The sequence below is a fragment of the Mercenaria mercenaria genome, chromosome 1 (assembly GCF_021730395.1).
Source record: "Mercenaria mercenaria strain notata chromosome 1, MADL_Memer_1, whole genome shotgun sequence".
Lineage (NCBI taxonomy): Eukaryota > Metazoa > Mollusca > Bivalvia > Venerida > Veneridae > Mercenaria > Mercenaria mercenaria.
In genome coordinates, this window is record NC_069361.1 from 77184238 (window position 1) to 77207176 (window position 22939).

General features: G+C 37.3%; 1 protein-coding gene across 1 annotated transcript in view; it reads left to right on the forward strand.

Annotated features, from left to right (window-relative positions):
* Positions 1-22939, forward strand: part of LOC123533293 (malate dehydrogenase, cytoplasmic-like) — a 38125-nt gene that overhangs the window by 1382 nt on the left and 13804 nt on the right. The window contains exons 2-4 of the mRNA XM_045314940.2: positions 2123-2221; positions 13592-13688; positions 17247-17422. Of these exons, the coding sequence (XP_045170875.2) occupies positions 2123-2221; positions 13592-13688; positions 17247-17422 (372 nt within the window). The remainder of the gene's footprint in view (positions 1-2122; positions 2222-13591; positions 13689-17246; positions 17423-22939) is intronic.

A 22939-nucleotide genomic window follows, 5' to 3' on the forward strand; every position in this document is an offset into this window, starting at 1 on the left:
ACAGTCATTCCTGATCAAGTTGGTATTGTAATTGGAAACTATTTGATGGTGTGTTTAATTTTATTAAAAAAAAGTTAAACACTTGCAGTCGAATATTTCCAAGGTGGTTGACTTTATCATCTGTCCGGGTTTATCATCAGTACCAGTATATGTATTTACACTAAACACAAATTTTAAAATCGATCCACTGGATAACATACCTTAGGAAAGTGTAGAACCAACGGGGTATATACAGAATTTACACTCTCACTTAAACTTTTCCCACTTGGTAACAGTTGTACTTGTTTTTGGTTTATTTGTAAGCTCGCCTGAGCACGAAGTGCTCTAGATGAGCTATTGTGATCACTCTTGGGATGTGTATGTTGTGAACAATATGACTGTAAACATGCAAGAGGTCTTAATTTTTACACAATCTTAATGAAACTTGGTCCAATTAAAACTCTCAATAAAAGCTTGAATGAGTTTGTTACAGAATCATGTGGTGTCAAAAACTTGGTCACAAGGTCAGTTAATAGGAAAACCTTGTAAACACACCAGAGGCCACATTTCTACCTCATCTTATGAAAATTTGTCAGAATGTTTGTCTCTGTGAAGTCTAGGACAAGTTTAAAACTGGGTTAGCAGAAGTAAAAAAAAAACCTGGTCACTAGATCAGATCATGGAAAATCCTTGTTAACACTCTACAGGCTGCAGCTATTATAAATTTGCATATTCTGACTTTTTTTTCCAACAGATGCAGTTTGCTTACTTTTTTTTCTGGAAAGAAACAAATAATAAACAATTATTCGATGAGTAAATAATGTAAGAGAATGACAATTGGTAGGCTGTAAAAGCAGAAACCATGTAAAAAGTCAGAGTTACGAAAATAAATTCCTATGCCTACAGTGTGTAAGTAGCTTAGTTGATGGTGGTTAAAAACACCATCGATGAATGCCATTTACAGCAGGTTGAAACTGAAAGTTGAAGAAATGAAAACTGTCGTTAGTACCATGTCAGTTTTTGCACTTGCAAAATTTTGTGAGCCTGGGCAAAAGTCACATGCATTTTTAGCTTATTCAGAGAATAGGGGTGCTATTCTACTCGCCCCGGCGTCGGCGTGAGCTTTCTTGGTTAAAGTTTTTCGGTAACCTTTTTATTTTTCTTTGTTACTATTGCTTATATCTTACTGTAACTTCACATTTGCATTGTTCTGCATGCAAACAAAGTATGTGCAGGGGCTTGGCCCATTATACCCAAGGTCAGGGTCACCAAGGTGTTATACTTAGGTTAATTTTAAGGTTAAAGTTTTTTGGTAACCTTTGTTTTTCTGTCATATCTTTGTTACTATTGCTTATATCTTACTGTAAATTCACATAAACATTGTCCAGCATACAAAGAAAGTATGTGCAGGGGCTGGGCCAAGGTCACCAAGGTCACGGTGTTATACTTCGGTTATTTTAAAGGTTAAAGTTTTTTGGCAACCTTTGTTTTTCTGTCATATCTTTGTTACTATTGCTTATATCTTACTGTAACTTCACATAAACATTGTCCAGCATACAAAGTATGTGCATACAAACAAAGTATGTGCAGGGGCTGAGCCCATTATACCCAAGGTCAAGGTCACCAAATTGTTATACTTGGAATTATTTTCATGTTAATTTTTTCCTAAGTTTCGTTTATAGACATATCTTTGGTAGTTTAAAAGATAATGAATTGAAATTAAAATTATTTATTTATAATCATCATCTGCATGTGTGGTTACAATCCCCATAACCCTAATTGTATTTTTGACAGAATTATGCCGCTTTCATACTTAAAGTTTTTTGGCAATCTTCGCTTTCTGGATATAACTTTAATCCCTCTGAGTAGTAGGGTCTTTTTATATCTTGGTGTATCTTCCTTTTAAAGTAGAGGTCTCTTATTGAGACAAATATTCATTTTACTGTCAAATCGCCGAATAGTGGAACGCGCTGTCTTACGGACAGCTCTTGTTCAAAATGTACTGGCATTTTGTTAGTATGAGAGTATAAATTCAAACTCTGTATCTAGGTTAAACAAATGTTTTCTTTTATTTCATATTCCTTTTATGCTTTATAAGTGCATGTCTTATATAATTATTTCAATACATGCTATTTCTTTGCAGCCTGAACCAATTAAAGTTGTAGTGACTGGAGCAGCTGGGCAGATTGGCTATGCTCTGGTGGGTTCTGTAGTAAAAGGAGAAGTCTTCGGGGCGGACCAGGTAAAGATGTTCATACATGTAGTTATAAGTTTAACCATTACCCTGCTAAATTTCCAAAATGGATTGGTCCATCATCCAATTTGGGCAGTACCACTTATTATTCAAAGGGGTGCTGTCTTAAAATTTAGCTGATCTTGCTCTGCACTGGTTGCAAAGGCAAAGCAGGTTAAAGGTTAAGTGAACCTTTTTGGACACTTCTTTGTAAATATCCAGGAAGAAAAATTTCTGGTGTGATCAGGTTAGAAATAAGCTTATTAAGGTATTGGACCCCTAATAGTAATGTTTTAAAAATGTCATTTGCTTGGTATATTCTTAAAGTTGACTATGTTTCGCACTATGTTGCAAATTTTAAACAACTTTTACCGTGCCGTTTTTTGTAAATTTTGTATAATTTATGGTATTTCCTCAAGCTCAAGAAGAGACAAATTTCAATGTGATGGCCACTATCTAAAACGTTTGCAGAGAATTGATTACAGCATTAATTATGCTAAAAGAAACTTCAAAGTATCGTTAAACAATTATAAAACACAAAATAAAACTAGGGTGCCTCAAGTAAACAGATTTAATGAGACGGAATTCTAACTCCAACATTGAAAAAATAAGGACGAATCCTGGGGTCTGTTTTGAATTTTGCTCACTTCATTCAAAAATAACCTTGGGGCAGAAGTAAAACCTTACTGCATTTCTTCCATAATATGTAATCTAAAGAATAAAGGCAAAATAGAGAACTTTTACCGCACGTAACTCAGTATTTTTAAAGATGTCTAACTCTGCCCCTCCTGATTTAGTGGTAAATTCACTTTGAACAGCAAGAAATCGCTTATAAAATGAAAATTTTCCACTTTTGTACAATACATCCATAATAAGTCTTGAAAGAAGTAAAAACATACTAGAAAAAAAGGAAAATATGTAAAAAAAAAATTTGGTCCCAGTGGGGCTTGAACCTACGCCCCCCTGAAAATTGCAGTCAAAGTAGGTTTATGGTAGGAATTGAATACTCTTCAAAAAGGAGATACTCTATTACGGGTCCAATACCTTAATAAAGTACAAATATAAGTTATTTTTATGTACCATGAAAACACTTTTTATACATGTATAATATGTAGTTGTGTATAATACACATCCAAAATTTTAGCCTTTAAGGTAGTTCTGCACGTTTGATAAACCGGAAGTGATAGCGTAACGTCATTTATCCGGAAAACGTAGAATAAAGCCTGGATTTGGCGTAGGGAAATGAAAATCATTTTATGAATTAATGGCAATCTTTCAGTAAATTTATTATAATTACTATGGCATTGTTACTATCTTTCTAAAGCTAAAATATAATAATTATATTAAAACATCTGATACGTTTAATAATTCAAAATTATGTCTTAAAATTGGCGTGCAATGTGCGGTTCACTTTAATCATGGTCAAATATCTTGAAAATAAGCACATGGACCTATACATTTTATTTCACCACATTATAGGCCAAATGTTTATTCAAAACTGTGAGAAGTTCCATTAAAATCTACATTGTAGAAAATTTTCTATTCGCAAAAATGTTAAGAAAGTTATGATTTTCCCATAGACTCACGTTATGAAAAATTGCACGAGGTCCAAAGTTTTCAAATGAGTCTAGCAAAAAATCAAGCACACGACCCTATCATTTTTATTTGCTGAATTTTCTAAGTATATTCTATTTAGTTTTAAAAAATCAGAGTTTAATGTAGAATTTGATTAAACCCCGATTTTTCAAAACTAGAAAATTCAGCAAAAAAAGATAGGGGGGTGTATTCAATTTTTTGCTTGACTGATTTGAAAAATTTAAACCTGACACAAGTTTTCATAATGGGAGTCTTTTGAAAATCACAGTTTTGATAACATTTTCGCAAATAGATTTTTGTCTACAACATACAACATATAATATGGTGAAATAAAATGTATTGGTCCATGTGCTTGTTTTTGAGATATTTGCCAATGATTAAAGAGACCTGTGCATTTCAAGCAAATTTTAAGACATTTTTCAGAATTATTTAATGTGTCAAAACATCTGATGTGTATAGGTTAATAAATAGGAGAGCGGTGCCTTAGAGTGATAATGGCCCTGGCAAGATGATAATAACCTGTTTATTATATGTTTACCTATAATATAGTAAGACCAGTTAAGTGTGCAGTTTACCTGTAATATAGTAAGCCATTTTTATGGCTAGTAGCTTCTAATGGCACAATAATTTTCAGCTTTTTCTGTTATGTTTCTATTAGATCTACATACAACTGTATAGAAATCAAATGCCTTTACTGTTGTACTGTGCTGCTTTTAATATAGTTTGGGATTGAAAATAAGTCATTTTGCGAAAAACACGATGTTACGCTTCACAGGCTGTCAAGCGGGCCCTACTTTTCCTACTTTTTTGAGAGGCTCCTACTTTTTTCCTACTTTTTTGCTGAAAAAGCCCTACTATCCCTACTTTTTTTCCAAGAAAAATGTCATCGGAATATAGAAGAAGGTAATCAAGTATTTTTGTTCAAAGGAATTAACTTTACTGGCTGAGAAGTGACCTATACTCATCAAAGTTGCAGCCAACAATTTTGGCAAAGGAATGATATTTTCTCAAAATGTTTACCCCAAAACACACCAGAGGCCTCCATTTCATACCTATATTTCAAAACTTTCCATGGGAGTACCCCCTGACCCCCCTAAAATGACCGGAGTACCCATCACAGTACCTCAAAATGTAGACCAAAAATGCACCAGAGGCCACCATTTCATACCTGTATTTCACAATTTTCCAGGTGGAGAGGCCCCTGACCCCTCTAAAATGACTCGGATACTCCCTCCCATACCTTAAAATTTTGACCAAAAAATGCATTAGAGTCCAGCATTTCATACCTGTATTTCAAAAATTTTCAGGGCGAGAGCCCCCTGACCCCCCTCAAAATTTAGACCAAAAATATGAACCAGAGGCCACCATTTCATACCTGTTAATAAAAAACTTTCATGGGGGAGACCCCACTCATCCCAAAACACACAGACTGAGGCCCCCCTCTCGGCGCTATGCACCTCTGCGGTGACGCTTTTGTTCTAATCTGGTGCCCCCCCCCCCCCCCCCATCAGATTTTTCTGGATCCGGGCCTGATCAGTGTCGCAAAAGGTATGAAAAAAGCCCTACTATCCCTACTTTTTGTTGACAAAATCCCTACTTTTTAAAAAAATTGCTCCTACTTTTAGCCCTACTGAACTATTAGCTGCTTTTGCCTCTATCAAACGCTATGACGTCATTTCTGTTTACGGACGTTAATTTCCCGCGCTAACATCAGGGCCATTATTGATAATGGCCCTGGGGCAAATTTTGATAATGTGATAATGCATGAAGCAATAGGAGAGATCGTGTTTGTATACAAATCCGTAGTATTTTCTATTTTTAGAACTGATAAGACAGTGATCGGGTGAGCAGGCGCCGAACGACTTTACGTTATATCCATGTTTTTTGTAAACAGTGATGTTTTTTCTAAAGGCCTAAACTTTCTTAAAACACAAATTATATTAATAATTTTTTGATCAATGGAAAGGATAAACACAAATTATATCAATAATTTTTTGATCAATGGAAAGGTTATAAAATTTATTAATTGCTTTTAATTATTATTTCAAAATAAAATGGATTAATTATGAACGCTTAAAACTTATAGTGTTTTTCTAAAAGTTTTGAATATCACTACGCTGCTATTAAAATTGTATGTCATTTAAAACGGTTATTCATTTAAAAGAGATATTTGAATACGAAAATATGAAATTTGTAAGTATTTCAAAACTTTTTGAATTTTGAAAATCCATAAATGAGCGAAAAAGTTATTAAAAATCCCATACACAAACGATGTAAAAACATTTGTTTTGCCCACCACCAGATAAACAGATGTTAATGCGTGACGTCACGGCGATCTCTCCTATACGATAACAGGAGAAATTTCTGCACATAATTGTTACTATATATAGGTACTCATTTAATAATATATTTTAACTTTAGAAAGATAGTAATGTTGCTGTTGTTATAAATTCACTCACCAGTTTCCATAAATTAATAGAATGATTTTCATTTCCATACACTGAATCCAGTCTTTATTTTCCGTCTAAATGACGTTACGTCATTACTTCCTGTTCATCAAACATGCAGAACTTCCTTAAAATGGTTTATGAGACTTTGGAGAAGTTGTCTGAAACTCGCATATTGTATCATTTGCACTTATTTATGTTCACTTAGCACTAAATTTATATAAGTTAGATTTTCAGTTGAGGTCTTTTAAAATTTCATATTCCTATCCTGGTTGTGCAACCAACATATCATTATTCATCCATTTTGAAAAAAAAACAAGGTACATGGTTCGCACAGGCCGTGAAAAGTCCTTGAATTTGATGCCTACTCCTTGAAAACTACTTGAATTTTGTAACAGTCAGAAACTACTTGAAAACTACCTGAATTTAGGAAAAAACGTACAAAAGATGGCAAATAGTCCTTAAATTCGTCGGGTGCTAAGTAAAAACGGACAAACATTATAAACGGACCAAAATAAACTTAAAAACTACGAAAAAAAACCAACCGTTACCGCCATTAGGGCCTGCCACGGAGTTGGTGATAGTACGATACGGTACTGTACTTTACGGGTTTTATGCTCTTACAAGTAATTTTCACACTGTGTAATTTATCCGTGATGCGATGAAGGTAAATCTTGTGTTACATTGTTTAATTTTGTCATAAATTGGATTTAAATTGGTTATTTCATGTCTCAGCAACAGTGACATTGCGCCCATTTTAGTCCTTGAAAATGGAGGAAAACTACCTGAAAACTACTTGAATTTTTTTGGGGAAGGTCTGTATGAACCATGAGGTATTATGTGATGGCGTGTGCGTCAGTCCGTTTGACCGCCATATTTCCTTCTGGGGCATTACTTAATAACTATTCAAGGTATTGACTTTAAACCTAGCATATTGGTAGGTGACCATAAGACAATGTGGAAAGCACATGAACCAGGTCTGTAGGTCAAAGGTCAAGGTCACAAATGGCACTCAAAGGTCACATTTGATCCTCGTGTTTCATGTCAGGAGCATAAATTAATAACCATTGAAGGTTTTGACTTTAAACTTGGCATATTGGTAGATGACCATAAGATGATGTGCAGAGCACATGATCCAGGTTGGTAGGTCAAAGGTCAAGGTAACAGATGGAGCTCAAATGTCATATTTGTCCTTCGTATTTCGTGTCCCGAGCTTAACGTAATAACCATTCAAGGTATTCACTTCAATGTTGGCATTTTAGGTAGATAGCAATGGGACGATGTGCAGAGTGCATGAATCAGGCCTATAGATCAAAGGTCAAGGTCACAGCAAGGTCAAATTTGTCTGTCCTATTTTGTGTCCGTAGGGCTTTTCCCAGCAATTCCACAGGGCCGATATCATTCCCAATGCCAAATAGGCTCCATCTCTGCCAATTATGAGCTAAAAATTCCCAATCGAAAAAAAATCCCAATTAAACTGAATTTTTGATTACTCAAAGAAATTATTCGCTTAAGAAATCACACAACTTTTTGGAAAAACAAACCTGTTACTACATGTATTTTTAGTAACATGGCTGTCTGCACTCGGCAAAAATTAAATATATGATTCTGCAAGAATATTGTATGTTTTATAAGTAAAAACCTTTCAGAACAAATAGATTGATATTGGCCATTGCATGAGAAAACCTGTATTACTGACATGATATTATTATTGCATAGTAAGTAGGTTAAAATACTGAAAAAGTTTTTTAGCTCGACTATTCAAAGGTAGAGCTATTGGACTCACCCATGCGTCGGCATCCCGATTTGGTTAAGTTTTTGTATGTACGCTGGTATCTCAGTAACCACTTGTGGGAATTGATTGAAACTTCACACACTTATTCACTGTGATAAACTGACTTACATTGCACAGGTTCCATAACTCTATTTTGCTTTTTTACAAAATCAAGCCCCTTTTTTGACTTAGAAATTTTTGGTTAAGGTTTTATATGTAAGCTGGTATCTCAGTACCCACTAATGGGAATGGATTGAAACTTCACATGCTTGTTCACTGTGATGATCTGGCATGCAGTGCAGAGGTTCCATAACTCTACTTTGCATTTTTACAAAATTATGCCCCTTTTTCGACTCAGTTGTTAGCCCACCATCATCAGATGGTGGGCTATTCAAATCACTCTGCGTCCGTGGTCCGTCCGTCTGTCCGTTAACAATTTCTCGTTATCGCATCTCCTCAGAAACTACTGAGGGGATTTTGTCAGAATGATATATTGGTACCCTTGTGTCCCCCTGAAAATCAGACTGGTTCAACAATTTTTGAATGAGATATGGCCCTTTGTTTATTTTTATGATTTACATAGATTTATATAGCGAAAAACTTTGAAAATCTTCTTGTCCAAAACCACAGAGCCTAGGGCTTTGATATTTGGTATGTAGCATCATCTAGTAGTCCTCTACCAAGATGATTCAAATTATTTCCCTGGGGTCAGATATGGCCCTATCCACAAGAAAGGGAAGGATCCAAAGAAGGCTGCAAGCTACCGCCCAATCAGCCTAACCAGCTGTGTTGGAAAGCCCATGGAGAGGATTGTGAATGCACGCCTGAAGTGGTACATGGAGACTAACAACCTATTTGCAACGCAACAAGCTGGCTTCAGACAATTCCGCTCCACTGAGGACCAGACCACTTATCTATCGCAAGAGATAGAGGACGCCTTCCAAGAGCAGAAAGTCATGCTTACAGCATGGATTGATCTGCAGAGGGCGTTTGACAAAGTCTGGACTGATGGACTCCTCGTCAAGCTGATGAGGACTGGAGTAGTAGGTCACATGCTGAGGTGGATTAAGTCATACCTCCATAACAGGAGAGCAAGAGTCAGTTCAGAACATGCCAGCAGTAGGAAGTTCCTGTTGCGTCATGGTGTCCCACAAGGCGGAGTCTTATCCCCTACACTCTTCTTGCTTTTCATCAATGATCTGGTGTCTGAACTACCGAAAGGAGTTAAGGCTGCTCTCTACGCTGACGATCTGGTGTTATGGTGTAAGGACGAACATGCCACTACAGCCACATACAGGATGCAAGAAGGATCAACAAGCTTTCAGCTTGGGCTGAAGATTGGTGTGTATCGATCAATACAGAGAAATCGTCCACCACACTATTCTCCCTGTCGTCAAAGCAGAGGGCGGGTAAAATCAAGATGGGAAATACTTCGCTGATTGAAGCAGACGAGGCAAAATACCTTGGAGTGACCTTTGACAAACGGCTAACCTGGAAGCCCCACATTAGTCAAGCAGAAGGGAAGGCCCGTAGGAAGCTTGCCCTGATGCGCAAACTTGCTGGAACAACGTGGGGAGCAAATGAGCAAATACTCAAGACAGTATATCAGGGAACAGCGAGACCCCAATTAGAGTATAGCTCAACTGCCTGGTCCACTACTGCCAAAACTAACCAACAGGCTTTAGACAAGGTTCAGAACCAAGCATTGCGGATCATGACAGGTGCTACAAAGTCTACACCAATCTCCTTCATTGAGAAGCTAACAGGCACACAGCCATTACAAGACAGAAGACTTGCAAAGGTTCTGCTTCAAGCAGAGAAGTTCAGGTCTTTTCAAGACCATCCCATGAAAGCCAAGCTAGATGGCTACACAAAGAATCGGCTCAAACGTAGCAGCTTCGTACATGAGGCAAAGAAACTCAACCGAGAGTTCAAACTGAGCTGAGCATACCAACGACTCCCCTAGGTAGTGAAGACATCATAAACCCACTAGCGAGTGATCTGTCCTCAGTGACTGTGAGACTTGCTGTTCCTCGTCTTGACCGCGGGAAGCAAGAGGATGACGGCATTCGGAAGAGCCTCACACTTGCTATGTTCAATGAAGACTATCCTCCGGAATTATGGACTCATGTCTATACAGACGGATCAGCCACATGCGCCGTCAAAGATGGAGGAGCAGGAGTTCTCATTCAATACCCATCTGGCAAGAGAGAAACGCTACATGCAGCCACAGGAAAACACTGCAGCAATTACAAGGCAGAGACTGAAGCACTCATGAAGGCCATCTCAATGGTTGAAGACTCGGCAGAAGAAAGCTCCTCAGTCGTCTTTCTCACAGATGCACTGTCTGTCATGGAAGCTCTGATCAACAGTAAAGCTCCGCAGCTAGCCAGGAGAATGCAGAGCCTTAGTATAACCTGCAAAGTAGCACTTCAGTGGATTCCATCCCATTGTGGACTTGCAGGCAATGAAGAGGCAGACAAACTGGCTAAGCTAGGAGCTTAGTCAGAACAACCAACAGAACCCGTGAGTTACAGGGAGAAAGTCACCATCATCAAGGCACTAACGAGACCAAGGATGGAGGAAGGTGCTTTTCATCTCCTTGACCGGTCTGAACAAGTGATGATGGTCAGGCTCCGCTCAGGGCACAACAAGCTCAGTGCTCACATGTACAAGAAATACAGACTGACATCATCGCCAGCTTGTCCATGTGGTGAAGAAGAGCAGACTGCGGAGCATATACTTCAGAGATGTAAAAGGCATGACCAGGAGCGAGTTGCGACTTGGCCGACAGATACCTCAATCCACCAGAAACTGTATGGAGGCATTGAGGATCTTCGGCAAACCACAAGTTTCATCGAGGCTACTGGTCTGACAGTGTAGATGCGAACGACAAGAAGAAGAAGAAATATGGCCCCGCCCCGGGGGTCACATGGTTTATATAGACTTATATAGGGAAAAACTTTGAAAAACCTCTTGTCCAAAACCACAGGGCCTAGGGCTTTGATATTTTGTATGTGACGTCATCTAGTGGTCTTCTACTAAGATTGTTCAAATTATTCCCCTAGGGTCAAATATGGCCCCGCCCTGGGGGTCACATGGTTTACATAGACTTATACAGGGAAAAACTTTGAAAATCTTCTTGTCCAAACCACAAAGCCTAGGGCTTTGATATTTGTAATGTAGCATCATCTAGTGGTTCTCTACCAAGTTTGTTCAAATTATCCCCCTAGGGTCAAATATGGCTCCGCCCCGGGGGTCACATGGTTCATATAGACTTGTATAGGGAAAAGCTTTTAAAATCTTCTTGTCAATAACCTACAACATTCAAATTTGGACCACATGTATAGTTTTGAGTGGCAAGATGAACCTTGACTTGAGTTGACCTTGATTTTGACCTAGTGACCTACTTTCACATTTCTGTAGCTACAGCCTTCAAATTTGGACCACATGCATAGTTTTGTGCACCGAAAAAAACTTTGACCTTGACATTGACCTAGTGACCTACTTTCACATTTCTGTAGCTACAGCCTTCAAATTTGGACCACATGCATATTTTTGTGTTCAGAAATGAAATTTGACCTTGATTTTGACCTAGTGACCTACTTTCACATTTCTCAAGCTACAGCCTTCAATTTGGACCACATGCATAGTTTTGTGCACCGAAAAAACTTTGACCTTGACATTGACCTAGTGACCTACTTTAACATTTTTGAAGGTACAGGCTTCAAATTTGGACCACATGCATAGTTTTGTGTTCCGAAATGAAATTTGATCTTCATTTTGACCTAGTGACCTACTTTCACATTTCTGAAGCTACAACCTTCAAATTTGGACCACATGCATAGTTTTGTGTACCGAAATGAACTTTGATCTTGAGATTGACCTAGTGACCTACTTTCACATTTCTGAAGCTACAGGCTTTAAATTTGGACCACATGCATATTTTTGTGTTCTGAATTGAAATTTGACATTGATTTTTTTACCTAGTACCTACTTTCACATTTCTCAAGCTACAGCCTCCAAATTTGAAGCACATGCATAGTTTTGTATACCAAAATAAACTTTGACCTTGAAATTGATCTAGTGACCTACTTTCACATTACTCAATCTAAAGCTTTCAAATTTGGACCACATGTATGGACCACATGCACAGTGTTGTGTACTGAAATGAAATTTGACCTTGATTTTGACCTTGAGCTAGTCTTGAAATTTGGAACATTCAAAAATGGCTCAATGCTGGCCGCCAAGATCACTCTGTGATCTCTTGTAACGTCAAAACATCATGCTATCGTGGTCATGCATTAATCAATCTAAGCTAAAAAAAATTACGGTCTGCAGTTAAAATTTACGGTCGGTCAGGCCACCAGAAACACAGCTATTTTTTTTTTTAGGCCTGATGTGATTTGAGGAGTGCAGCAGTACACATTTCTACTTTTTTATATTTTTGTGCCTTAGTATTCAAGCACATGAACTTGGTCGGTAGGTCATAGGTCATGGTCACATTTTGATTTCAGATCTGTCCTTTGTATTTTGTGTCTGGAACACAACTTCAAAACTATTCAAGATGCCGACTTTAAACTTGGAATAAAGGTTGATGGTAATGAAGTGACTGAGGAATGCGACTATCCACATTAAACCCCCCACACATACACACATTAACACCCCCACACACACCTCTCAAAAAAAAGAAGAAAAAAAAGAAAAAGGTCACTTTCAGTTCCTTGTTTCTTAATATTCCATCACTCTTGCCTTACTAAACCCCACCATCCCCTACCTACTGCTACATTACATCCCCTCCCCCCATCCTTCACCCACATACAACCTCCTCCTCTGATGTAAAACTGCGGGCATATATTGCCCAGTTTTGCGGAACACTTGTTTAATTTAGCATAAGTATGAGTTTGATAAACACAGTTTTCCAAAATGAATGGTACAATTACAAAGAGCTTTTGTATTGTATTCATACATGCCATAATTTTTCAGGACATTTCCGGGATTCTGAGTTAAAATATCCGGGATTTTTACCCTTTGTCCGGGACATACACCGTGACATTAGTATTCGTCTGTTTCATGCATAAATATCATAAAATTACATGTAGTTTCCGGAGATAAACATTGTTCACTCACTTAGGAATAATTTGCTGCAAATGTCGTCTAGCTTTCTAAGGGAGGTAAATAGGGTAATTCACGTCTATAGTTCGGCACGTGAATTGGTTGCGTTCCCTTCTTAAATGCTTGCATTAACAATAAAGTATGTAGCTGAAATCCATTAGAAATGCAAGTTTGAAAAAAAATATCTCCCTTTGCTTGTCTTGGTGCACAACTAAGATAGTTTGGAAGTAAATGAATTCATGCAGTTTTAAAACTTGCCTTTTGGTTCATATTATTGAAAGCTACTGATATCTACATGATGATTGTATCAAAACAAATCATTTGCATTTAATAAATACAGTTTTTCATGACATATCAAGGTCAAAGTCAGGTGAGCGTCTTTAAGGCTGTAATCTTGTTTAGATATTTTGAATTAGTTTTGGAATAATATGTATTGATGTTTTTCAGCCAGTCATTTTGGTGCTGTTAGATATTGAACCGATGATGGGAGTTCTTGAAGGAGTTGTCATGGAGTTGAAAGATTGTGCTTTTCCTCTTGTTAAAGGTAAAAGTTAATTTAGTTGCAATGGACATTTAAGATATATATGATCTGTAAATAAACTTATTTCTGTTTGTCAAAACTGCAATCTTTCATGCTGAATATGTATTGTTAGCTCTTCTTATTCTAAGAGGTATTGTCATCACTTGATCGTCGGCGTTGTTTAAAATTTTTGTTAAGTCCACATTTTCTCAAAAAATGTAAGAGCTACAGGTTTGGAACTTTGCATTCTTGTTTATCATCATTTGGTGGCTATGTAGGTTAAGAACCATAACTCTGATAAGCATTTTGTTAGAATTATGGCACTTTATGTAATACTAGGTAGAATTTTTAGCTCACCTGTCACAAAGTGACAAGGTGAGCTTTTGTGATCGCGCGGTGTCCGTCGTCCGTGCGTGCGTCCGTCAGTCCGTAAACTTTTGCTTGTGACCACTCTAGAGGTCACATTTTTCATTGGATCTTTATGAAAGTTGGTCAGAATGTTCATCTTGATGAAATCTAGGTCAAGTTCGAAACTGGGTCACGTGCCATCAAAAACTAGGTCAGTAGGTCTAAAAATAGAAAAACCTTGTGACCTCTCTAGAGGCCATATATTTCACAAGATCTTCATGAAAATTGGTCAGAATGTTCACCTTGATGATATCTAGGTCAAGTTCGAAACTGGGTCACGTGCCTTCAAAAACTAGGTCAGTAGGTCTAAAAATAGAAAAACCTTGTGACCTCTCTAGAGGCCATATATTTCAAAGATCTTCATGAAAATTGGTCAGAACGTTCACATTGATGATATCTAGGTCAAGTTTGAAACTGGGTCACGTTCCATCAAAAACTAGGTCAGTAGGTCAAATAATAGAAAAACCTTGTGACCTCTCTAAAGGCCATATTTTTCATGGGATCTGTATGAAAGTTGGTCTGAATGTTCATCTTGATGATATCTAGGTCAAGTTCGAAACTGGGTCACGTGCGGTCAAAAACTAGGTCGGTAGGTCTAAAAATAGAAAAACCTTGTGACCTCTCTAGAGGCCATATTTTTCATGAGATCTTCATGAAAATTGGACAGAATGTTCATCTTGATGATATCTAGGTCAAGTTTGAAAGTGGGTCACGTGCCTTCAAAACCTAGGTCAGTAGGTCAAAATATAGAAAAACCTTGTGACCTCTCTAGAGGCCATATTTTTCATAGGATCTGTATGAAAGTTGGTCTGAATGTTCATCTTGATGATATCTAGGTCAAGTTTGAAAGTGGGTCACGTACCATCAAAAACTAGGTCAGTAGGTCAAATAATAGAAAAACCTTGTGACCTCTCTAAAGGCCATATTTTTCATGGGATCTGTATGAAAATTGGTCTGAATGTTCAGCTTGATGATATCTAGGTCAAGTTCGAAACAGGGTCATGTGCGGTCAAAAACTAGGTCAGTAGGTCTAAAAATAGAAAAACCTTGTGACCTCTCTAGAGGCCATACTTGTGAATGAATCTCCATAAAAATTGGTCAGAATGTTCACCTTGATGATATCTAGGTCAAGTTTGAAACTGGGTCACGTGCCCTAAAAAACTAGGTCAGTAGGTCAAATAATAAAAAAACCTTGTGACCTCTCTAGAGGCCATACTTTTTATGGGATCTGTATGAAAGTTGGTCTGAATGTTCATCTTGATGATATCTAGGTGATGTTTGAAACTGGGTCAACTGTGGTCAAAAACTAGGTCAGTAGGTCTAAAATTATTAAAATCTTTTGACCTCTCTAGAGGCCATATTTTTCAATGGATCTTCATGAAAATTGATCTGAATGTTCACCTTGATGATATCTAGGTCATTTTTCGAAACTGGGTCACGTGCGGTCAAAAACTAGGCCAGTAGGTATAAAAATAGAAAAACCTTGTGACCTCTCTAGAGGCCATATTTTTCAAGAGATCTTCATGAAAATTAGTGAGAATGTTCATCTTCATGATATCTAGGTAAAATTCAAAACAGGGTCACGTATCTTCGAAAACTAGGTCAATAGGTCAAATAATAGAAAAACCTTGTGACCTCTCTAGAGACCATATTTTTCAATGGATCTTCATGAAAATTGGTCAGAATTTTTATCTTGATAATATCTAGGTCAAGTTCAAAACTGGGTCACATGAGCTCAAAAACTAGGTCACTATGTCAAATAATAGAAAAAACGACATCATACTCAAAACTGGGTCATGTGGGAAGAGGTGAGCGATTCAGGACCATCATGGTCCTCTTGTTTTATTTTCTTGGTTTAAATATTTGTTTAGTTCCGCTTTTTCTAAAAAGACTATAAGAACTAAAGCTTTGAAACTGCGCACTTATCTATCATCATTACATGTAGATGAGTGAGTAGACCAAGAACCATAACTCTTACCTGCATTTTGTCAGAATTATGGCCCTTTTTGTACTTAGAAAATTTGAATTTCTAGTTTAAATTTTTTGTTTAGGTTTAGGTCCACCTTACTTGAATACTGTAAAAACACTAGCTTTGAAACTTTGCAGACGTATTTATTATTATTAGGTGAGTACATACGCCAAGAGTCATCATAAGTCTTGTATGCATTTTGTCTGAATTATGGCCCTTTATGTACTTAGAAAGTTTGAATTTCTTTTCACTTAGGTCCACTTTTCTTGAATTCTGTAAAAGCTATTGCTTTGAAACTTTGTACACTTATTTATTATCATTAGAATTATAGTAAGTATTACAGTAGATTTCGGATATTTGAATAACCTATTTGTCAGGACAAAATATTCAAAAAACAGTGTACATGTATTCGAATATCAGAATGCTAAATTTTCAACATTTTTTGGGGTACAGATCACACGTGATTGTAAATATAGAAGTTGTTTGTTATAGACAGTTCTCCGATTTTACTCATATGGTTTGAGAAAGGAATTGCATCTAAATAAAATCCGATACCTGTTGATGTCTTGGTTATAGATTAATCCATTATTTAGTTAAAATTATCTGATTTTATCCTTTTATTTTCGCTATCAGAAAGTGAAAGTAGAAACACTGTCACCTGTGATCTTTGCAAATGTCTACTTGTGATAATAATTAGTGGTGTATGGCCATCAATTTATTCACTTCTGAAATATATTGAAGTTTTATTACAGGAAAAAAAGATAATTTTATTGTCCCAGCTAGACCAAAGACTTGATTTCAATAAAATATTTGTGGATAACAATGTCCAAAATTTTCGAAAATCAAGTTTACCTCTGTCAATAAGAAAGGGAAAAAAATAGCTGTGGTCACATAACTATTCTATCATATTGATGCTTGTAAAAATACCGAGTCAACTTAAATTTTGTACATGGACTGCCTTCAAAAATGATGTTACACGCATTGCATAGAGATCAAGAGAAATGCAGTCCTTTGATGTAAAAGATCAAAGCGGGAGGCAATGCCCATGTACATAGATCAGTAGATGACCCTTATTGGTTTTGGTGTCAGTAGGTCAAAGGACAAGGTCTAAAGTTACCTTGAGACTGAAAATGGTTTGTGCACAGTAATTTAAGAATGCTTTAGCCTATAGTGGTCAAGTAAGTAGTTATTGTAATATATTACAGAATATATTCCCACCGCTGACTATGAAAAGGCTTTCAAGGACGCTGATGCATGCATGCTTGTTGGTGCTATGCCGAGGAAAGAGGGTATGGAGAGAAAGGATTTGTTGGCTGCCAATGTGAAAATCTTCAAAGGTCAAGGAGAGATGATAGACAAAGTTGCTAAAAAGACAGTCAAGGTACTGTGTTTAATTGCTACATTTTCAGTCTGCATTCTTAGCTATAAGTATAATTATGATGGGCAGGAATTTCTTTTCCAGCCAGATAAGTGAGCTGTTGTAGTTGTCTGTCTTATTTTCATTTACAGTTTTACTGTTAATCCCCTAGATGTCACAACTTCTGCTCATAGTTAATGAAACCTGGTCAGAATGATTGCATCATAAAAACTTGACTGACTTTGATACTGGAATATCGGGGGACAAAAACCAGATCACTAGGCAAGGTTGTAAGAAAAAAAAATGGTAACATTAGGTGCAACATTTTCAACCTGATCTTCTTGAATCATAGTCAGAATATTTTTTATGCCCCCAAAGGGAGGCATATACTTTTTGAACCGTCTGTCAGTCTGTCGGTCTGTCCGCAATTTTCGTGTCCGGTCCATATCTTTGTCATCGATGGATGGATTTTGAAATAACTTGGCATGAATGTGTACCACAGTAAGACGACGTGTCGCGCACAAGACCCAGGTCCGTAGCTCAAAGGTCAAGGTCACACTTAGACGTTAAAGGATAGTGCATTGATGGGCGTGTCCGGTCCATATCTTTGTCATCGATGGATATATTTTCAAATAACTTGGCACGAATGTGTACCACAGTAAGACGACGTGTCGCGCGCAAGACCCAGGTCCGTAGCTCAAAGGTCAAGGTCACACTTAGACGTTAAAGGATAGTGCATTGATGGGCGTGTCCGGTCCATATCTTTGTCATCGATGGATGGATTTTCAAATAACTTGGCATGAATGTGTACCACAGTAAGACGACGTGTCGCGCGCAAGACCCAGGTCCGTAGCTCAAAGGTCAAGGTCACACTTAGACGTTAAAGGATAGTGCATTGATGGGCGTGTCCGGCCCATATCTTTGTCATCGATGGATGGATTTTCAAATAACTTGGCATGAATGTGTACCACAGTAAGACGACGTGTCACATGCAAGACCCAGCTTCATAGCTCAAAGGTCAAGGTCACACTTAGACGTTAAAGGATAGTGCATTGATGGGCGTGTCCGGTCCATATCTTTGTCATCGATGGATGGATTTTCAAATAACTTGGCATGAATGTGTACCACAGTAAGACGACGTGTCACACGCAAGACCTAGGTCCGTAGCTCAAAGGTCAAGGTCACACTTAGACGTTAAAGGTCATTTTTCATGATAGTGCATTGATGGGCATGTCCAGTCCATATCTTTGTCATTCATGCATGGATTTTAAAATAACTATGCATGAATGTGTGACACAGTAAGACGACGTGTCGCGCGCAAGACCCAGCTCCGTAGGTCAAAGGTCCTAAACTCTAACATCGGCCATAACTATTCATTCAAAGTGCCATAGGGGGCATGTGTCATCCTATGGAGACAGCTCTTGTTTTTTAATCCCCCGCCATGAGTGGTGGGGAGTGGGGGTTATAGGAATGGTCTCCGTCCGTCCTTCCGTCTGTCCGTAACATTTTTTGTCCGCTCTGTTTCTCCTAAACCCCTTGAAGGATTTTCATGAAACTTGGGTCAAATGATCACCTCATCAAGACGATGTGCAGAACTCGTGAGTCAGCCATGTTGGCTCAAGGTCAAGGTCATAACTCAAGGTCAAAGGTTTGAGCTTTCATTTTGTGTCCGCTCTGTATCTCTTAAACCCCTTGAAGAATTTTCTTGAAACTTGGGTCAAATGATCATCTCATCAAGAGGATATGCATAACTGAAGAGTCAGCCATGTCGGCTCAAGGTCAAGGTCACAACTTACGGTCAAATGTTTGAGCCTTCCATTTTATGTCCGCTCTGTATCTCCTAAACCCCTTGAAGAATTTTCATGATACTTTGGTCAAATGATCACCTCATCAAGACGATGTGCAGAACTCATGAGTCAGCCATGTTGGCTCAAGGTCAAGGTCACAACTCAAGGTCAAAGGTTTGAACTCTGTATCTCCTAAGCCCCTTGAAGGATTTTCATGATACTTGGGTCAGATGATCACTTCATCAAGGCGATGTGCAGAACTCATGAGTCAGCCATGTTGGCTCAAGGTCAAGGTCACAACTCAAGGTCAAAGGTTTGAACTCTCTATCTCCTTAACCCCTTGAAGGATTTTCATGATACTCCGGTCAAATGATCACCTCATCAAGACGATGTGCAGAACTCATGAGTCAGCCATGTTGGCTCAAGGTCACAACTCGAGGTCAAAAGTTTGAGCCTTCCATTTTGTGTCTGCTTTGTATCTCCTAAACCCATTGAAGAATTTTCAGATTCATTGATGTCGACATACATGGTCTATAAAATACAATTAACAACGTCAATGCTTCCACCAAATACCATCAACCCTTTCACTATCCATAACAGCGACGGGGGATATAGCTGTCTTTCAGACTGCCTTGTTTATATAAAATCTAGGCCAGGTTATTAACTGGGCCATCTTGGGTCTAAAATTAGGAAACACATGCTAAGTCCACTAGTGAAATGGTAGAAAAATATTCCTAACTTTTCAGATGCTTAATCCTTTACCTGATCTTTATTATATCATTGTCAGAAAGTTTGTCTTGATGAAATCTAGATTGTTTGGATGTAGAATCCTTTTTATTTGAGGAAGCCATCCAGCTGGCTAATGTTGATTCTACCCAGAACCCTGTTTGTGCCTGAAGAAATGCCCAAAGCTAGTTGTTTCCATAACGTTTTGGAGTTGTTTTTTTCCCCACCCTCCAGGTAGACAATCAGAAAAGGGGTGAAGGGAGTGAAAATTCAAAACTTAAGGTTGAAAAATATTCAAGTACATTTTGATAGTTGTATACACTATTTTGATGCATATGAAATCATTTTTGGCAATATGAAATCATTTTTGGCAAAATAATTTATCCATACATGTGATAAGTCTGGAGGTTTGCCATTTTTCAGCTGGAGTAGGGGTCTCAAAACTGGAGGTTTTTTTATCGACATAAATCAAGCGCGCGGACACAAAACTTAGAGACAAAATCCAACATTTTAGGCCACACAATAACGCATAAGTCTACACCAGAAGAAACAATCCTCTTAGCTCTTGATTTGAATTTTGACAGAGTTATGCCACTTTTTAACTTATATTTTTTTGGTTAAAGTTTATATAATGTCCAATATCTCTGTTACATTCAAAGCTATTGACTATTATGCCCCTTTTACTTGCAAAGCTTTAATTCAGAGTCAATCACTGAGAAAAGTCGAGCATGCTGTCTTACAGAAGCTCCCTCTTGTTCTAACTTTTCTTAACAGATTAGATTTGTTGAAACAAAAATCTCAATTTAGGTCTGAAATGGTGGTGAACATGCATTAACATAATTCTACTCAAGGACTGAAAAAAAACCGAAGCTCTAAATTGGTCTGAACACAACTCATATATTATGTAAATTCCTTACCCCACCCACTTTCATATAAGGAAGTGGCTATTCTTACGGTCCTGTAGAAATAGCCTTGCAGGCTATTCTTACGGCTCTCCTGTAAGAATAGTGAAAAGCCCGCAGGTGTCTATTCCTATGGCTCTCCCGTACGAATTATGAAAAGCCCGCATATGGTTATTCCTATGGCAGTTTTGTGTTACACATCGTACTGAATTCAATTGACTGATATGATTTTACCCAACTTCTTTACTTTTCAGGTAAGGAAATACAGAGAAGACAAAAAAGGGAAGTGATTTCCCTTAGTATAACACATTTTATTACATTTTAATACTTCCATTTGTTAAATAAACAAACAATTTTAATACATTGAAAAACGATTGTTGGTTGTACAGATGTAGATGTAAATACATACCTTATTAATATTGAAACACTAAAAAATATTGACCAAGTGTTTTCAACTAAACCAGTTAGAGAATTATTGATCTATGTTTCGTGTATATACATGCAAACTTTTTGCAACAGTACAAATCTCTTACCATGCTAAACATGTTTATTGCCCTTTAATTTAGTTTTATACTTGACATTTGTCACAGTATGTAGAATGTCCATGGACAAGCAAGGTTTTCCATGGAAAGTGCATGGAATTCCATGGAAAGTATGCTATTGACACTGGAAAGTGTAAATCCCTGGAAGTGTTCCATGGAAAAATGTCCTGTATTCCAGGCAAACACTGGAAAGTTTCCAGACATACAGAAATATGCATAGAAAATGTCTCTTAACTAAAAATATGTATGGAAAAATTCCCTGGACACTGTAGAATTTGCAAATATACATGTATATAGCTGATAACACCTGGACATTCCAATAAAGATAAAGAACCAATAAAAATGCAGGCTACTTGTGACCTAACAAAATAATCCCAATTTTTCTGTTCGTTTTCCTGTGATCTTCACAAATTCTGTGAGCTAAAAGATGGTCAAATTCACTCTTGTATTGTATATATCTGTTTTCATAACATTCTGGATATTCACACCAGTAACTAATTGAACTGAAGAAAATTGCTCATGAATACCAAAAATTTGAATGTAAACAGGAAGTGCTTTGTTCTTGTTGTTAGAGGCTTATGCAATGGAGCTAAATATTGTCTAACTGGAAACTCTAAAATGCGTTTAGAGGGACAGCTGAGGTAAAAACATTATACTTTCTAATTTCAAATTTAATTTAAACCTATAATATGTCACAGGACTAGGAAATTATAGACTGAAGCAGGAACTCTATTCATCTCAATGGCATAAACTTTCATCTGGTTACAGGTAATTTCTGTTCAGGTATGTGTGAATGATAGATAATAAATATACTTCTAACAGTTAATCTAATACTTGATGACATATTCAGTACATTATTTAGGTAATTAGTACTTAAATCACTTTGAACCACTGACTTAATTGCATTTTAAATGTTATAATTTTACCTTTCAAATAAAAGTGTGTGCATATAAAGTTTTATAAGAAGTATGTCCAACACATATGTATGAATTTATACGGTCAAAGAAATTTGAGTGCTTCAATGAACATGCTATAGGATGAAAAGATATTACAGACTGACCTGAGACTCAATACAAATTGTGCGCATGTGAAAGTTTGAACCAAGAAGTTAATCATTAGAAATCTTTTGTTTCTGATTGAGCTACTAACAACATGATTTTTCAGTAAGAAACTTGGTGTATCAGGGAATATTTCCATTTGCACCATGGAATATTTCCAGGAATACCAGGGAATATTTCCAGGGATACTAGGGAATATTTCCAGGTGTACCAGGGAATATTTCCAGGGGTACTATGGAATATTTCCAGGTGTACGAGGGAATATTTCCAGGGATACTATGGAATATTTCCAGAAACATTAACAGACTAAACCTTTCAAATTTTCCATGGAACACTGGATTTTTTCCATGGAAATCTGTTCCAATACTCCATGGAATAATTCCATGTACTTTTCCACGGAAATCCCTGGACATTCTAAAGACGGGTAATAGCTCGACATGTTTGCATCAATTCAGACCTGACATTTTATTTGTAACACAATGACCAAATGTAATTAGATGTTATTTCTGAAATTGGTTGAAAATAT